This window comes from Anabas testudineus, chromosome 4 (genome assembly GCF_900324465.2).
Source record: "Anabas testudineus chromosome 4, fAnaTes1.2, whole genome shotgun sequence".
NCBI classification, from domain to species: domain Eukaryota; kingdom Metazoa; phylum Chordata; class Actinopteri; order Anabantiformes; family Anabantidae; genus Anabas; species Anabas testudineus.
Window position 1 is genome coordinate 5,862,832 of NC_046613.1, and position 12,151 is coordinate 5,874,982.

The following is a 12,151-nucleotide window of genomic DNA, read 5'->3' on the forward strand; positions in this document are numbered from 1 at the left end:
GATTGTATATAAAGATCTATTTGCAGTCTGTGGTGCAGTATAAACAAAAGTAATGTCTCAATGCATTTTTGTTCTGTTGGACTCTTTAGGCTTGTAATAATGTGTGTACGTGTGCACGCAGCCAACAAAAACACTAGTGACTGGTTGTAAATCACAAAATCTGCTGCACACTAACACGTTCAGATACATTAGAATAAAACAATAATGTGCATTTTTAAATGCTGTTATGTTTCTTCTTTGGAGAAAACATTTTTTCAATAAAATTGTGAAAATAAATGATTGTGGACTTTGTGCAGATAGATGATAATACCTAAAACCACTGTGTACCATTTATTTTGTGTTTTGTAGAGGGAAAGCTAGATGGCAGCGTGGTCACACGGATCACCTAAAACCACCACTGTGCACAGTTTGTCTTTAGGTTGAGCGTGTAGGCTATTTTTAGTCTTACTTAGAGAATACTGTTATGTCCTTGTTCACAGCAGATGTTACCTTTGTATGCTGCACATTTAAATAAAATGCAGCTATTATCCACGTTAGTAAATTGGCCAAGGGCACGCAGTGGAAAAGATGGACGCAAAGAGGCTCTAGTGTGGGTTGATCTAAAGTCTGCAGGGCTGGAGCACTTTGTCTAACCACACTGGTTAGTGCTGTTTCAGGGTTTATTGACCTGCTGAAAAAGCTGAGTTACACCTGACCAACTGAATTATCACAAACAAAAGCCAACTCAGGCACCTTCATCTTGGGAAGCCCATATTTCATTGTACCAGAAGGTCAACCTTCTGGTACAATGAAACACATCTATAATATATTGTATTGACAGTCATCTGAATATGGTTGTTTTGTGGCTATAAATAGTAAACTTGCCTGTACTCTCATGTTATATAGAAAGAAACTCAGTCTCTTACACATTATTATCAGAAATCAGAAACAAAAGTATCCAGTATTAGTATATTTTTTCCTATTTATTAAAGGTGCCATGGAGTAATGTTGGGATGCTCATGTTGTATTGTGCACATGCATGTATGCATGTAAGCATGGTCTTCATGCTGGTCCTTTAACCATTAGTAACATGCAAAGACTTGCTTGGAGCTAAAGAGCTGGGTTAGCTAGTTGATGATGCTCACAAATTAGCATTCACAATGTTTACTGCTAATGTTTAGGATGTTTTATAATGGCACTTTGACCTCATGTAACGATAGCGTGGCAAAGAGAAAGACATTCAACCCAACCTGTACGTCCGGCCACGCCCCATTTATGACGTCTCACCAGGTGTTCGGTAGGATACCTGCTGTGATCCTGTGTTTGGGGATTTGCTCTGAGCAGTATTAAGTTATGTTTTGGGAATTCCCAGTTCAGCAGCAGCAGCAGCAGCAGCAGCAGCATCATCCCTTGTCTCCGCTGTAATCCATCCTCGCCTCTAATGTTTCAGTGGGCTCTTTAAGATGAGAGCCTCTGCATCTGCTGATCTGTCAGCAGGCGCGGTGCCGCCCTCCCCGCACATCCCGCTGCTGCACTTCCCCTGCCCGACGGACACCCGGCTCACCGCGGGACCCTCTCTACGTGTGACTAGTCTTTCAAGAAAACGAGCAGATCACTATGGATCACATCCATCTTTACGGATAATTGATGAGTAAAGCGACAATGCGCCGGGGCCGCCGTCCTCGCCATCCCGGGCTATGCAGGTGTAAAAGGTAACCAGACTGAGCTGCTGGGGAGGGACACAGCCACATGCTTTATGTCCGGATCAGCTCATACATGTTTTATGTCCAGCCATGATCTGTCCTAATGCTTTGAGATGGACGGCTTCATCTGCTTCACGTCTGTAGCTTCAGTCGTCGCATTTCCTCTCGTTGGTGGTTTGGCTGGTTCAGCTGGTTTTAGCAGCAGCTGCAGCAGTTTGATCAAGTAAGTGAGAGATAAACAGGACTCCACCTCTCACATTACTACTAAGTTTTCATAAAAAAAAATCCAAACTATTGTGCAAAAAAAGAAACATGTACGTCCTGTTTATTTCCAATTAAACAGCAGCAGCAGCCTGGTATGCAAACATAATGGAAATCCATTCAAAACAGCCTTTTACCAACCAGTACATGTGTCCTCTGACTGTGCAGACACCGGAGCTCAATATGTCCTCAGTTGCTGTGTCTGGACAGAGTGAAGTGAGCCTGAGAAAGCTGCCCATGGAGAGCTGGATGTCTCACCTGCCCTCTGCTCTGTGGGACACCCCCCTGTACCACCTGGCCATCCCAGGTAGGCTGAAACAGCACACCACAGATCTGACGATGAGTTGGATAGTATGTGTTGACTGTGAGTGGTTTCATTGATTACTATTTGGAAATAGCAAGACTGTGCTATCTGCTATTTTTAGTGTCCCTGAGAGCTCAGTGCCTCACATCTTAAGACAAGAAGAGAGAAAGAAAGAAAGAAAAACAGTCACGTCTGATGATGATCGTGTTTATTATCTTTGCCCCAATTAGGCAGCCACAATGCAATAACCTACTGTCTGGATATGAATGACAGATCCCCTGTTGACCTCACTCAGCCAGACATGCTTCAAAAGCTGGACAAATACATGAAGCCCCTTATTCGCCCTTTTGTGTACAAGTGGGCGATAACACAGGTAATAGAGCGCTGCTAAAGGTGCACCAGCTGGTTGTGTTGTTAATACAGAAGGATTTGCAGTATCATTTAAATCTGGACATTCAGTACAGTGAATTCTGCAACTTGTGTCTTGCAGGAATATACCATAAAGCAGCAGCTGAACTGCGGGGTCAGATACTGTGACCTGAGAATTGCACACAGGCCCAACGACAGCTCTACTGACCTGTATTTCTACCACGGCGTTTACACCACGCTCACTGTGGAGGTACTACTGCGCAAACACAAACGTCCACAAGGTGTGGTCACTCTGAAAATGGTGCTCTCCTGTATCTGTACCCGTATCTAGAGCGATAAATATGAACAACACTTTCTCACATGTGCCTCGAAAATCACGCCGATCGATCCTGGAAGTGTTCCACGTGCGCAATTAGACTTTTAACATAAAGCTGTCAATTGTGTATTGAAAGATGGAGTCCTGCTGAAGTAGCAGACTAAATGGGACCTTGTGTTTTTCCTGACAGACCGTTCTAATGGAGATAAAAGAGTGGCTGGACGCTCACCCTAAAGAAGTGGTCATACTCTCCTTCAGCCACTTCCTCGCCTTGACCCAGGAGCTTCACGTACTGCTGCTTACAACCATACGCAACATATTCACCTCCAAACTATGTCCCAAAACGGTACGATTTTGTATTGCTGCTTACCCAAATAAGGTTGGAAATGTATATATTTTTAAAGACAACCAATGAAAAGACCAAAACCAACCAACCAACCAACCATGGAGCCTTTTGCCTGTGAAGCCATAACCAAATTTACATTTATCCAAAGTGACCGTCTGTCTGTCCGTGTCTTACTCAAGGACACGTGGCAAGGAGGAAATGTGTCACCCCCTTATGAAACTTAAACTCTCTCTCACTTGTTGTCCAAAAGCTACTCTGTTAGTGTTCATCAGTCACTCATAGTGTTTCAGGTTGACATGACGTAGAAACCAATCGATATAAACAGATGAAGCTACACTACAACTGTTGGTTTTACTCTTTTCATGGGTTAGGAGAAGAATCTAGACTAATGTTGGCCTTGTCCTTTAAATGACATCAAATGTTAAACTAATTGTATTACATTGTTGATTTCAGGAAGTGTTAACTCTCAGAAACCTGTGGGATTTAGGCTACCAAGTGATTGTGTCCTATGAACACAGTATTGTCAGCTGTCATGGCGACCTGTGGCCACATGTTCCTTACTGGTGGGCCAATAAATGCAAAGCCGAGGCTCTTATTGAAGAGTTTGAACGGAGGAAACAACATGGCAGACCAGGTAATCTGCTGTCGATGTTCACGCCAAACAGACTAGAACAAAATGGATCATTTATTACTTGCTATTCAAAGCTGCCATTGGCACCACTTCTTAAATCTCCTGTGTGTTTCAGGGGGTTTCTTCGTCACAGGTATTAATCTCACAGAGGATCTGAAATACATCTGCACTCACCCGACAGAGTCCCTGAAGGACTTAGTGATGTCCACGTATCCCACGCTGCTCAGCTGGGTGAAGGAGCAGACTCCCGGCTCCAGAGTTGGCTCTCTCAACATCATTGCTGGGGACTTTATCACCGAGAGCAACTTTGTTCCAACTGTCGTTACACTGAATGAGAAACTCCTGAAGTGGTCCTCCTGACTTTTTACCAGCATGCTTTATAACACAAGAAAACGTCACAGCATGAGTACACACAAGCGACAGAAAATTACTCCAGTACTTGAATTATTTATTCAAATGTAAACGCACATATCGGAGGCAGTGAAATGTACATTTTAGTCTCAAATCTGCTTAGAGACAGACTTGTTGGTGTTTTGAGCCACATTTGTTTGTTTACATTCAGTTCACTATTTATGCAATGTATCGTATCAGTTTTCACGAGTCAGCGCTCAGTTCGATGTGATGGTGACCTAAGCAATAATGAAACAACTGATCTTATCATTGGTATTTTAGATGAGTAGCACAATATATTCGAAGAGCACATGTAATTATAGTACAGGACGCAGACTTTTCTAAGCATCCCGTGTACATCAAATTCACAAAGTAACTAAACTGTATCACCTACGATGTATGTATGTATTTATCCATAGAGAATGTAGAGGAAACTTATGCAAAATGCATGGAGAAGTTGTTTGCATGAACCCAACCTAGACTGTTTGACTTAAAATTGACTTCATTCAACAGGTCAGGCCTTGATTTGAAATAATCCTGCACCGCTGTGCCTGTGGGAATGAGCTTTTCCAATAAACACGTCATTTTTAAGCAAACTACCTCACTTCATTTCAAAGGTGTGTTTTTTTGATATCTGTGCTGGACTGTGTCGTTCTCTACGCGCCAATACGTTTTTTTCAGGGACACAAAAGCGACTGTGTCTGTGGTGTCTGTGGTGTTTTGGACCACGGGGACAGTCAGACTATGGAGTTCAAGCTTTTGTGATGTGATGTCGTGCAGTATGCGTTGCTTTTCAGTGCATTTGAGGTTCCTCACAAAGGCTTGCATTACATCATGTGTTTAAACGGCTATTCTGGGGTCAGCTCTGTAAATAAAGGGAAGGGTTTATCAACTACGCCACGGTAGCTTGCTTTTTGTCAAACATTTACATTTACCTGATTTGTCAGTGACAAGGCAGATTTTGAGAGAACATCACACCAGACATCCTAAGAATATGTCTGAGCTGAGGCAGAATGGTTTATTACCTCCTCAAGAACATACATATTTACATTCAAATAACATTTAAAAGTAAAAATGTTTTAAATAAAAAAGTACTATAATAGTTTTACAAGCATTAAAAGTACATTAAAAAGAACTTAGCTTCAAAGTTCAACTTCCTGTTAAGTTTCCCATTTGCTCCACCCCCTTCGTGCCACGTCACAGCAGCTGCACCGCCTCTGTTCAGGGCAGACAATGCAGATGATGCGTTCAATGACACATACAATGTTACATAGCACATTTTCCTGGAATGCTGAACTAATGACGGAGACACGGATCACACGGCTGCAGCCGGGACACGGTGGCTGTCAGGCAACTTCAGAGAAGAATGAGGAAATTCAGGATCTCTCGGCTTCGCCTTTTGTAGTGCAGTTTCTGGTCGATCACTTGAAGGATTAGATTAAGAAGGGACAGATCGATCGATGACTGGACTAAAAAGGCTTCTCGGGTCTATAGGTCACAGCTGGTTTTAGTGAGTCAGCTGTAGGTCTGTGGCTGACTGTGCGACATGGATCTCAATAACCAGGACTGGATGTCAGCTTTACCCGAGGATCTGTGGGACATTCCTCTGACCGACCTGGCCATACCTGGTACTTTTTGTACTTATCCTTACTTGTAATTACTTACTGTAATAATTAAAGAACTGTCACTGAGATCAAGGTCTCCTTTACAAGAGAGACCTGAAGACATGTTACAGCAACTCACACAAAAAATGAAACCATACACAGGCAATAGATAAAACATTTAATATTATCAGGAATATCACCAAATAGAAGAACTGACCACTTGTAAAGCGTTCACCTCTGTTCACCTCTGTTCGCCTCTGTTCACCTCTGTTCACACAGGGAGCCATGATGCCATGAGTTACTGTCTGGACATCAGCTCGCCCCTGGTGGCGTCCGAATCTGAATTTTTGCGGCTCCTGGATGCAGTCCTCTACTGCTTCACCAGACCCATCATTTTTAAATGGTCTACAACACAGGTACGTACGATGACAGGGAAAGTGTTGAAATTCACTCAGTCAGTATTCTTTTTCTTTTCAATATGAAATTTTAACACAAAATGACCAAATATACTGTAAGTGGGTGTGCAGAAACATAACACATGTTCAATGACTGAGGAGGAGCAATGGGGAAAAGTATCGTCTAAATAGTTTTAAGGTATAGCACCAACAGTCCCCCCCCCCCCCCCCCCCCATTTGTTTTATCTTTATTCTTTCAGCTCATTGTCTTGGTTTTACTGTCATTAATCTGGTTTCAAACTAATGCTCTGACCCCTTTGTCTGACAACAGCTGCCTGCATTCGTTTGAAACAAGGCTAATGAATGTGGACTGACACAAGCTGTGAGCTGTGGAACCAAAACAATGAGCTCAAAGAAGCTAAAATGGTGCACAGAGCTCAGCAAAACTGCAGGGCTGGGAGAAAGTCCAGTGTGGGTTAGCTTTATCTGTTGTACTGTATTGAAATAATGGCATAACAACATCCGTGTCATTTAATATACAGTCCTACATGAAATTACGTGTAATCTTTGAGCGGTCATGTTTTGTGAATTTATTTTTCTGTCAGGATAAAAGCATTGAAGACCAACTTTCAATGGGAATTCGATACTTTGATCTGCGTGTTGCGCACAAACCCAACGACCCATCCAGTGACCTCTACTTCACTCACGTCATATACACACATCTAACAGTTCTGGTGAGTGTGTTAACCTTAATAAAATGCTCCACTTGGGGCTTTTGTAGCTTGTTCTTACTAAATGTCCTTCACAGGAAACTCTTCTGTCTGTTGCCACCTGGCTAAAGTCTCACCCGAAGGAGATCATCATCCTCGCTTGCAGCCATTTTGAGGGAATGGATGAGAAACGCCATGAGTCATTTATATTCTCCCTGAAGAAGCTGTTCGGCTCAAAACTCTGTCCCAGGAAGGTCAGTGTTCTCTTTGTGCAGCTAATTTACATGATTAAAGCAACACTGTGCCTTATCACATCTGACCTGCCGTCCACAGGAGCCTGTCCTCACCCTGAGGAGTCTGTGGGCATCTGGTTACCAGGTCATTCTGTCCTATGACTGCCAGACTGCAATAAGACATCAGGAGCTGTGGCCTGACATCCCGTACTTGTGGGCCAACAAGCGCACAGCACAAGAAGTCATCAGTTACCTGGACTGTCAGAAAGATCATGGCCGTCCTGGTGAGTTTAATTTACTCCTTTTCTCATGTCCTGACATTCACTGGACACATCATGCTTCACATTAAAGCATACTGAATCCATTTCCTTCTGTGTTTCAATGAGCGCGCTTGTCTATTTTTTCCCAGGTGGCTTCTTTGTCGCCGGCCTGAACCTGACAGCTGACAAGTGTTACATCACCAAGAACTCTAAGGAATCCCTGCGGACGCTGACCTTCAGTAACTGGAAGTGTTTGAGGAAATGGGTGGAGGAGCAGACAGCGGGCTCCGACCCCAAGAGCCTTAACATCATCGCGGGAGACTTTGTGGGGCCGCTTCCACTCTGCTCTCTGGTCATTGCACTGAACAAAAAACTTGTGTGGAAGAACAGCAGTCAGATAAAAAAACATTGTTAGCTCTAACTTCATTCTACTTGAACTGATGCCAAAATATACCTCAATGTATATACAGCTTTTGTTCTGCAAAGGTTTTGGGAATCTCTTTCACTCAATCAAAGTTCCTTTTCACTCATAGATAGAGTTTTGATATCAGGATTATTGTACACGATAGAGCTTTAATGTGCTGTTTTTACAAGATTTACAGTACAGGTATGTACATCATTCATTTATAAATGTTGTATAAACATTTGAATACACTGTACAGTGTTTGCACACATCTGTGGTCTGTTTGGTGTGGAGTTTCTCATTTGCATCTGCTGTCACGCTGTGGGACGGATCACTTGTCTTTCCCTCTCCCTCCCTCTATCAACCTGCGAACAGCTTCTTGTAGCGTCCATAAGCAGCGGTGCTGATGATGACCTTGACAACAGCTGATCCTTCGTCTGCATTCACCAGCACATCCTGGACCGTGGCCTCCTTGTACAGCCAGCTGTAGCCGAAGAGACTCATTTACTGTGGATGCTGTTATTCTAAACGTAGGAAAGGTAGGGAGAAACATCTCTTACCTTAACTGAGGAGTGCTGAGGTCAACGTTGAGATCTAAAAGGTGTTTTCCTGTACAATTTACAATGTTTTCTTCCACTGCTTTTTTCAGCTCCTCTAGGCCTCGTTGCTCGTAGGCAGATATGGGCAGTGCGTCGAGCTCTGCAGATTGATAGCTTTAAAGAAACAACAGAAAATACTTTACTGCAGTGACCCAGTCCCGTTCTTATGACGCATGTAGCTGTATGAATGCTAGATCTCTGCTAGATCTCTGCTTCTAGATCCAGATTTTTACACTTACTTGTCAACAAGGTCGATTTTATTGTGGACTTCTATCATTGACTTCATGAGTCTGTCGGGGATCTCCAGGTTCTTCAGGACATTCAGCACGTTCACCTTCTGATTCACTGTCTCTGGATGACTGATGTCTCTGACATGAAGCAACAGGTCCTGAGCATGGGAGAAAGACAAGAACTGAATCAGCTCACTGACAGATCCTTTTTGTAGAACTAACCACACTGCACAGACACCCTCGATATCAGTGTGGTGTGCAATATGTACCGAGTGTTTAATGTCCTCCAGGGTGGCAGAGAAGGAGTCGATGAGCTGGTGGGGCAGCTGGGACAGGAAGCCGATAGTGTCCACATAGAGGACAGTCATGCGACTGGGCAACTGGCCGGCATGGATGGTGACATCTAGGGTGGCGAAAAGCTGGTTCCTGGGCTGGAGGCCGCTGTCCCCTGTCAGTGCCTTGATCAGAGTTGTTTTTCCTGAGTGTTAGGAGGAGAAGAACTCATCATCAAATCATCAACCTGCAGACCTGAATGCTGCACAGTATTAAAACAAAATGTCTCTCACCACAGTTTGTGTATCCCAGCACAGAGACGATAGGGAACTCTTTGTGTTTGCGCTGAGATCGCAGCAGGTGCCTCTTTTTCCGGAGTTTTTCCAGCGCTGAACGGATCTTCATCTCTCGCTCCTTCAGCAGCCTCTGCTGGACCTCATAAAGAGTCTCACCTGTAAGAGCCAATCACCAAGCAATTATCAGACAAATGTGTACACTGTGGCTTATGACTCTGCTGTAGCAGCGTTACAGTACCTGAACCTCCGATGTATCTCGATCCTCCACCCTGCTGATCCAAGTTTGTCGTTTCATTTCTCAGACGAGATCTGCCAGTGACATAACAAGAATTAGTCATTTGACACAAACAAAAAGGAAGCAAGATAGAAGATTTAGACATTTTAAACCCCGCTCAGTAACAGTGTGACACAAAATGTCCCCAACTGTAAAACATTTAAATGATGGAAAATATATAGTAGCTAAAGTTACCTTAACAAGGGAATCTCTGCCAGAGAGATCTGTAACTTGGCCTCTTTAGTTCCAGCGTTGCAGCGGAATATGTGGAGGACCACAGAGTATCTGTCAAAGACTTTGACACCCCAGGCTTCCTCGAACTCCCTCTATAAAAAAAACATTAGTGCATGAAACCTTTTTATTTGAAGACAGAAAGTGATTTTTTGATGTGCTCACCTCAGACAAAGGAGACAGACGTTCAACATTCACAAACACTGCAGTTATTCCTGCTGTTTGTCTGATTTTTTCTAAGAGGAAAAGCCACAGATGAGTTTTATGAAGTCAGCTCAAGATACAGAAATACAAGAGTAGTGGATATTCAAAGGAGATGATACCTGTAAGAAACTGGAAGTTGCCTTTGCCGAATATCCTCTTCTTCTCTGGTGTTTTGGTGGAGAGGATGATTGTGTCCACCACTCTCCAGTTGTCTAAAGTGTTCACCAGCCCCACTGCCTCTGCCATCATCAGCTCAGCTATAAATGTAAAGGGAACTCAGTTATTATGATCCATACCCCCGATGTCTGCATTCTTGTCTTACCGGTGGTCAGATGCTGCTTCCTGCTCCCCCACTTCACATCAGGGTGAACGATGAAGACCCTGTGTTGTCCCTCTCCTATGCCTGCAGGGATGTGCTGCTGGAACAGTTCTTCCACCTCGCTGTCCTCCATAACATCGTCCTCTTCCTCCTCCTGTGTAAATCCTGTCTGCTGCCCACTGTTAAAGTCCCCGCTGCTCTTCAGCTTGGATGCAGACAGTTCAAATTCCCTGACCTGCTGGACCCACGCTCCTCTCAGCAGGTGGCGCTGGGAGGTGTTCCGTGCAGCAGCGTGGTGAAGCCTGCAGGTTGGTGGTGCAGCTCTCTGACAGCTCTGTGAACAGGGTCGGTGCAGGAGCGGAAGCCACGAATGGATCCTCCTCAGTGTTGTCATGTTGTGTCAGGACGCTCCCTTAGTGGTGGAACAAGGTGTAGAGTGTAGTACGAATCCCCTCTGATCAAACAGGCCGATCACTCTACAACAGAACAACCAGCTCATGTGAGCTGTTTACGTTTTCTTCTTCGTCTTTTCTGTGAAGGACTAAAACAAACCTTACAGCTCACACTGCCCCCTACTGTAGCAGTGAACTCTGCACCTGCACTTCACTAATACAAAACAAAATAAATAGCTAAAGTTGGATTTTACGGAAAACACACACACACACACACACACACACACACACACACACACACACACACACAAAAATAAACACAACCCAGTCTTTTCGACAGCACACGTACTGATGTGATCAGAGTCACTCTTTGCCCCGACGTTCGTCTTCCAGGCTGCGTTTACAACGAACCAAAATAAAAATATTAAGCAGCAGCAGCAACAACTAGTTAAATCTATATGTTTATGAATTTGGTATGACTGAGTGTTGTGTTTGTTACTGGAGAAACAGTATCTCCGCCACCTGGGAGCAGGAGGCTACCTGGAAGACTAAACTCAGAGAGAATCTTGTCATTTTCTCAGTTTATTTACACTAAATTATTAAGTGAATAATTAGCAAATGTATATGAAAATAAATGAGCACATGCAGCATTAAGTTTCCTATTATATAAAAAAGTACAAAATAAGACGCAGAAAACTAGCACAGTCTGCCCCCTGCTGGAGCAGGGACTCATTGCACCTTTAAAACTGAATTACATTTTGACTTCATGTTCAAACTATTTGATCTTATTTTTATCTTATGACGATTGCTTCTTAGCTTTATTCTTCTTCCTAATTTAGCGTTGACACATTGGGAGCGAAGGTTACGTATTTTCATGTTTTTTCCATTTAATTTCATATTATTCTAATATTAATTAATTGATCTTTCATTTCAAACTCTGGTGTTTTGTTTGAGTCTGAGATTGGTTCAAAAAATAGCATGAATATACCTTGAATCTAACAGATATGGATATTCAGTTGCGTAAAATGTAGTTTTTCATTCATATGCATGTATATAAGTAAACATTACAGGCAAATGAATTATATATTGAAGGATGCGTAAAAAGCGTGTTAATTCTATTTTAAACGAGCCAGCATGTTTTAATTAGGTCTACTCAGATTTTGTAAAGCTTCAACAGCAGGACGCCATCAACAGCTATAAAATAAGGTTTATGAATGTCGTCTAAACAAAAAAGTGTAAACAATCCGTTCAATGCGTAACTTTTGGACGCGTCGTGTTTACTGAGGAAAGTCCCACGGCTGCTGACGGGGGTGGAGATGGGTGTGTGCTACCTGAAGAGGAATCCAACAGGTTGGACCAACCTCCAGCTCGTCCTGCCAGGCTGTCGATGTGTTCAGAAATAAAGGTAATGGAGAACATTTGGCACAAC

General features: G+C 43.3%; 3 protein-coding genes across 5 annotated transcripts; 2 read left to right on the forward strand and 1 right to left on the reverse strand.

Annotated features, from left to right (window-relative positions):
* The first annotated feature begins 970 nt into the window (after positions 1-970).
* plcxd1 (phosphatidylinositol-specific phospholipase C, X domain containing 1) lies at positions 971-4,898 on the forward strand. 3 transcript variants are annotated; one of them, XM_026344985.1, is made up of 8 exons: positions 971-1,691; positions 1,771-1,905; positions 2,112-2,250; positions 2,478-2,620; positions 2,738-2,866; positions 3,123-3,278; positions 3,732-3,912; positions 4,025-4,898. In XM_026344985.1, exons 3-8 carry the CDS (start codon positions 2,127-2,129, stop codon positions 4,267-4,269), a joined length of 978 nt encoding a protein of 325 aa, XP_026200770.1. In that variant the 5' UTR covers positions 971-1,691; positions 1,771-1,905; positions 2,112-2,126; the 3' UTR covers positions 4,270-4,898. The 3 variants fall into 3 exon arrangements, with proteins under 3 accessions (XP_026200770.1, XP_026200769.1, XP_026200768.1); XM_026344984.1 differs by having other exon boundaries at positions 971-1,905; XM_026344983.1 differs by lacking the exons at positions 971-1,691; positions 1,771-1,905 and having other exon boundaries at positions 1,925-2,250.
* Positions 4,899-5,566: 668 nt separating this feature from the next.
* si:dkey-66a8.7 (PI-PLC X domain-containing protein 1) lies at positions 5,567-8,156 on the forward strand. Its single transcript, XM_026345522.1, has 6 exons — positions 5,567-5,927; positions 6,183-6,319; positions 6,904-7,032; positions 7,107-7,262; positions 7,342-7,525; positions 7,651-8,156. The coding sequence occupies exons 1-6, from the start codon at positions 5,846-5,848 to the stop codon at positions 7,914-7,916; spliced, it is 954 nt and encodes a 317-aa protein (XP_026201307.1). The 5' UTR covers positions 5,567-5,845; the 3' UTR covers positions 7,917-8,156.
* Positions 8,157-8,244: 88 nt separating this feature from the next.
* gtpbp6 (GTP binding protein 6 (putative)) lies at positions 8,245-10,760 on the reverse strand. Its single transcript, XM_026345521.1, has 10 exons — positions 10,334-10,760; positions 10,131-10,268; positions 9,973-10,043; positions 9,772-9,902; positions 9,541-9,611; positions 9,300-9,458; positions 9,003-9,211; positions 8,743-8,891; positions 8,465-8,617; positions 8,245-8,388 (listed from the first exon to the last, which is right to left on the reverse strand). Exons 1-10 carry the CDS (start codon positions 10,722-10,724, stop codon positions 8,265-8,267), a joined length of 1,596 nt encoding a protein of 531 aa, XP_026201306.1. The 5' UTR covers positions 10,725-10,760; the 3' UTR covers positions 8,245-8,264.
* Positions 10,761-12,151: the final 1,391 nt, after the last annotated feature.

Coding starts and splice junctions, on each gene's coding strand:
- plcxd1 (XM_026344983.1), top strand. CDS start 2,052: ATGGAAATCCATTCAAAACAGCCTTTTACCAACCAGTACATGTGTCCT. Junction 2,621..2,737: donor ACAAGTGGGCGATAACACAG/GTAATAGAGCGC, acceptor TGTGTCTTGCAG/GAATATACCATAAAGCAGCA. Junction 3,279..3,731: donor CCAAACTATGTCCCAAAACG/GTACGATTTTGT, acceptor TGTTGATTTCAG/GAAGTGTTAACTCTCAGAAA.
- si:dkey-66a8.7 (XM_026345522.1), top strand. CDS start 5,846: ATGGATCTCAATAACCAGGACTGGATGTCAGCTTTACCCGAGGATCTG. Junction 7,033..7,106: donor ACACACATCTAACAGTTCTG/GTGAGTGTGTTA, acceptor TGTCCTTCACAG/GAAACTCTTCTGTCTGTTGC. Junction 7,526..7,650: donor GAAAGATCATGGCCGTCCTG/GTGAGTTTAATT, acceptor ATTTTTTCCCAG/GTGGCTTCTTTGTCGCCGGC.
- gtpbp6 (XM_026345521.1), bottom strand. CDS start 10,724: ATGACAACACTGAGGAGGATCCATTCGTGGCTTCCGCTCCTGCACCGA. Junction 10,269..10,333: donor GAAGCAGCATCTGACCACCG/GTAAGACAAGAA, acceptor TTACATTTATAG/CTGAGCTGATGATGGCAGAG. Junction 10,044..10,130: donor CAACTTCCAGTTTCTTACAG/GTATCATCTCCT, acceptor TTTTCCTCTTAG/AAAAAATCAGACAAACAGCA.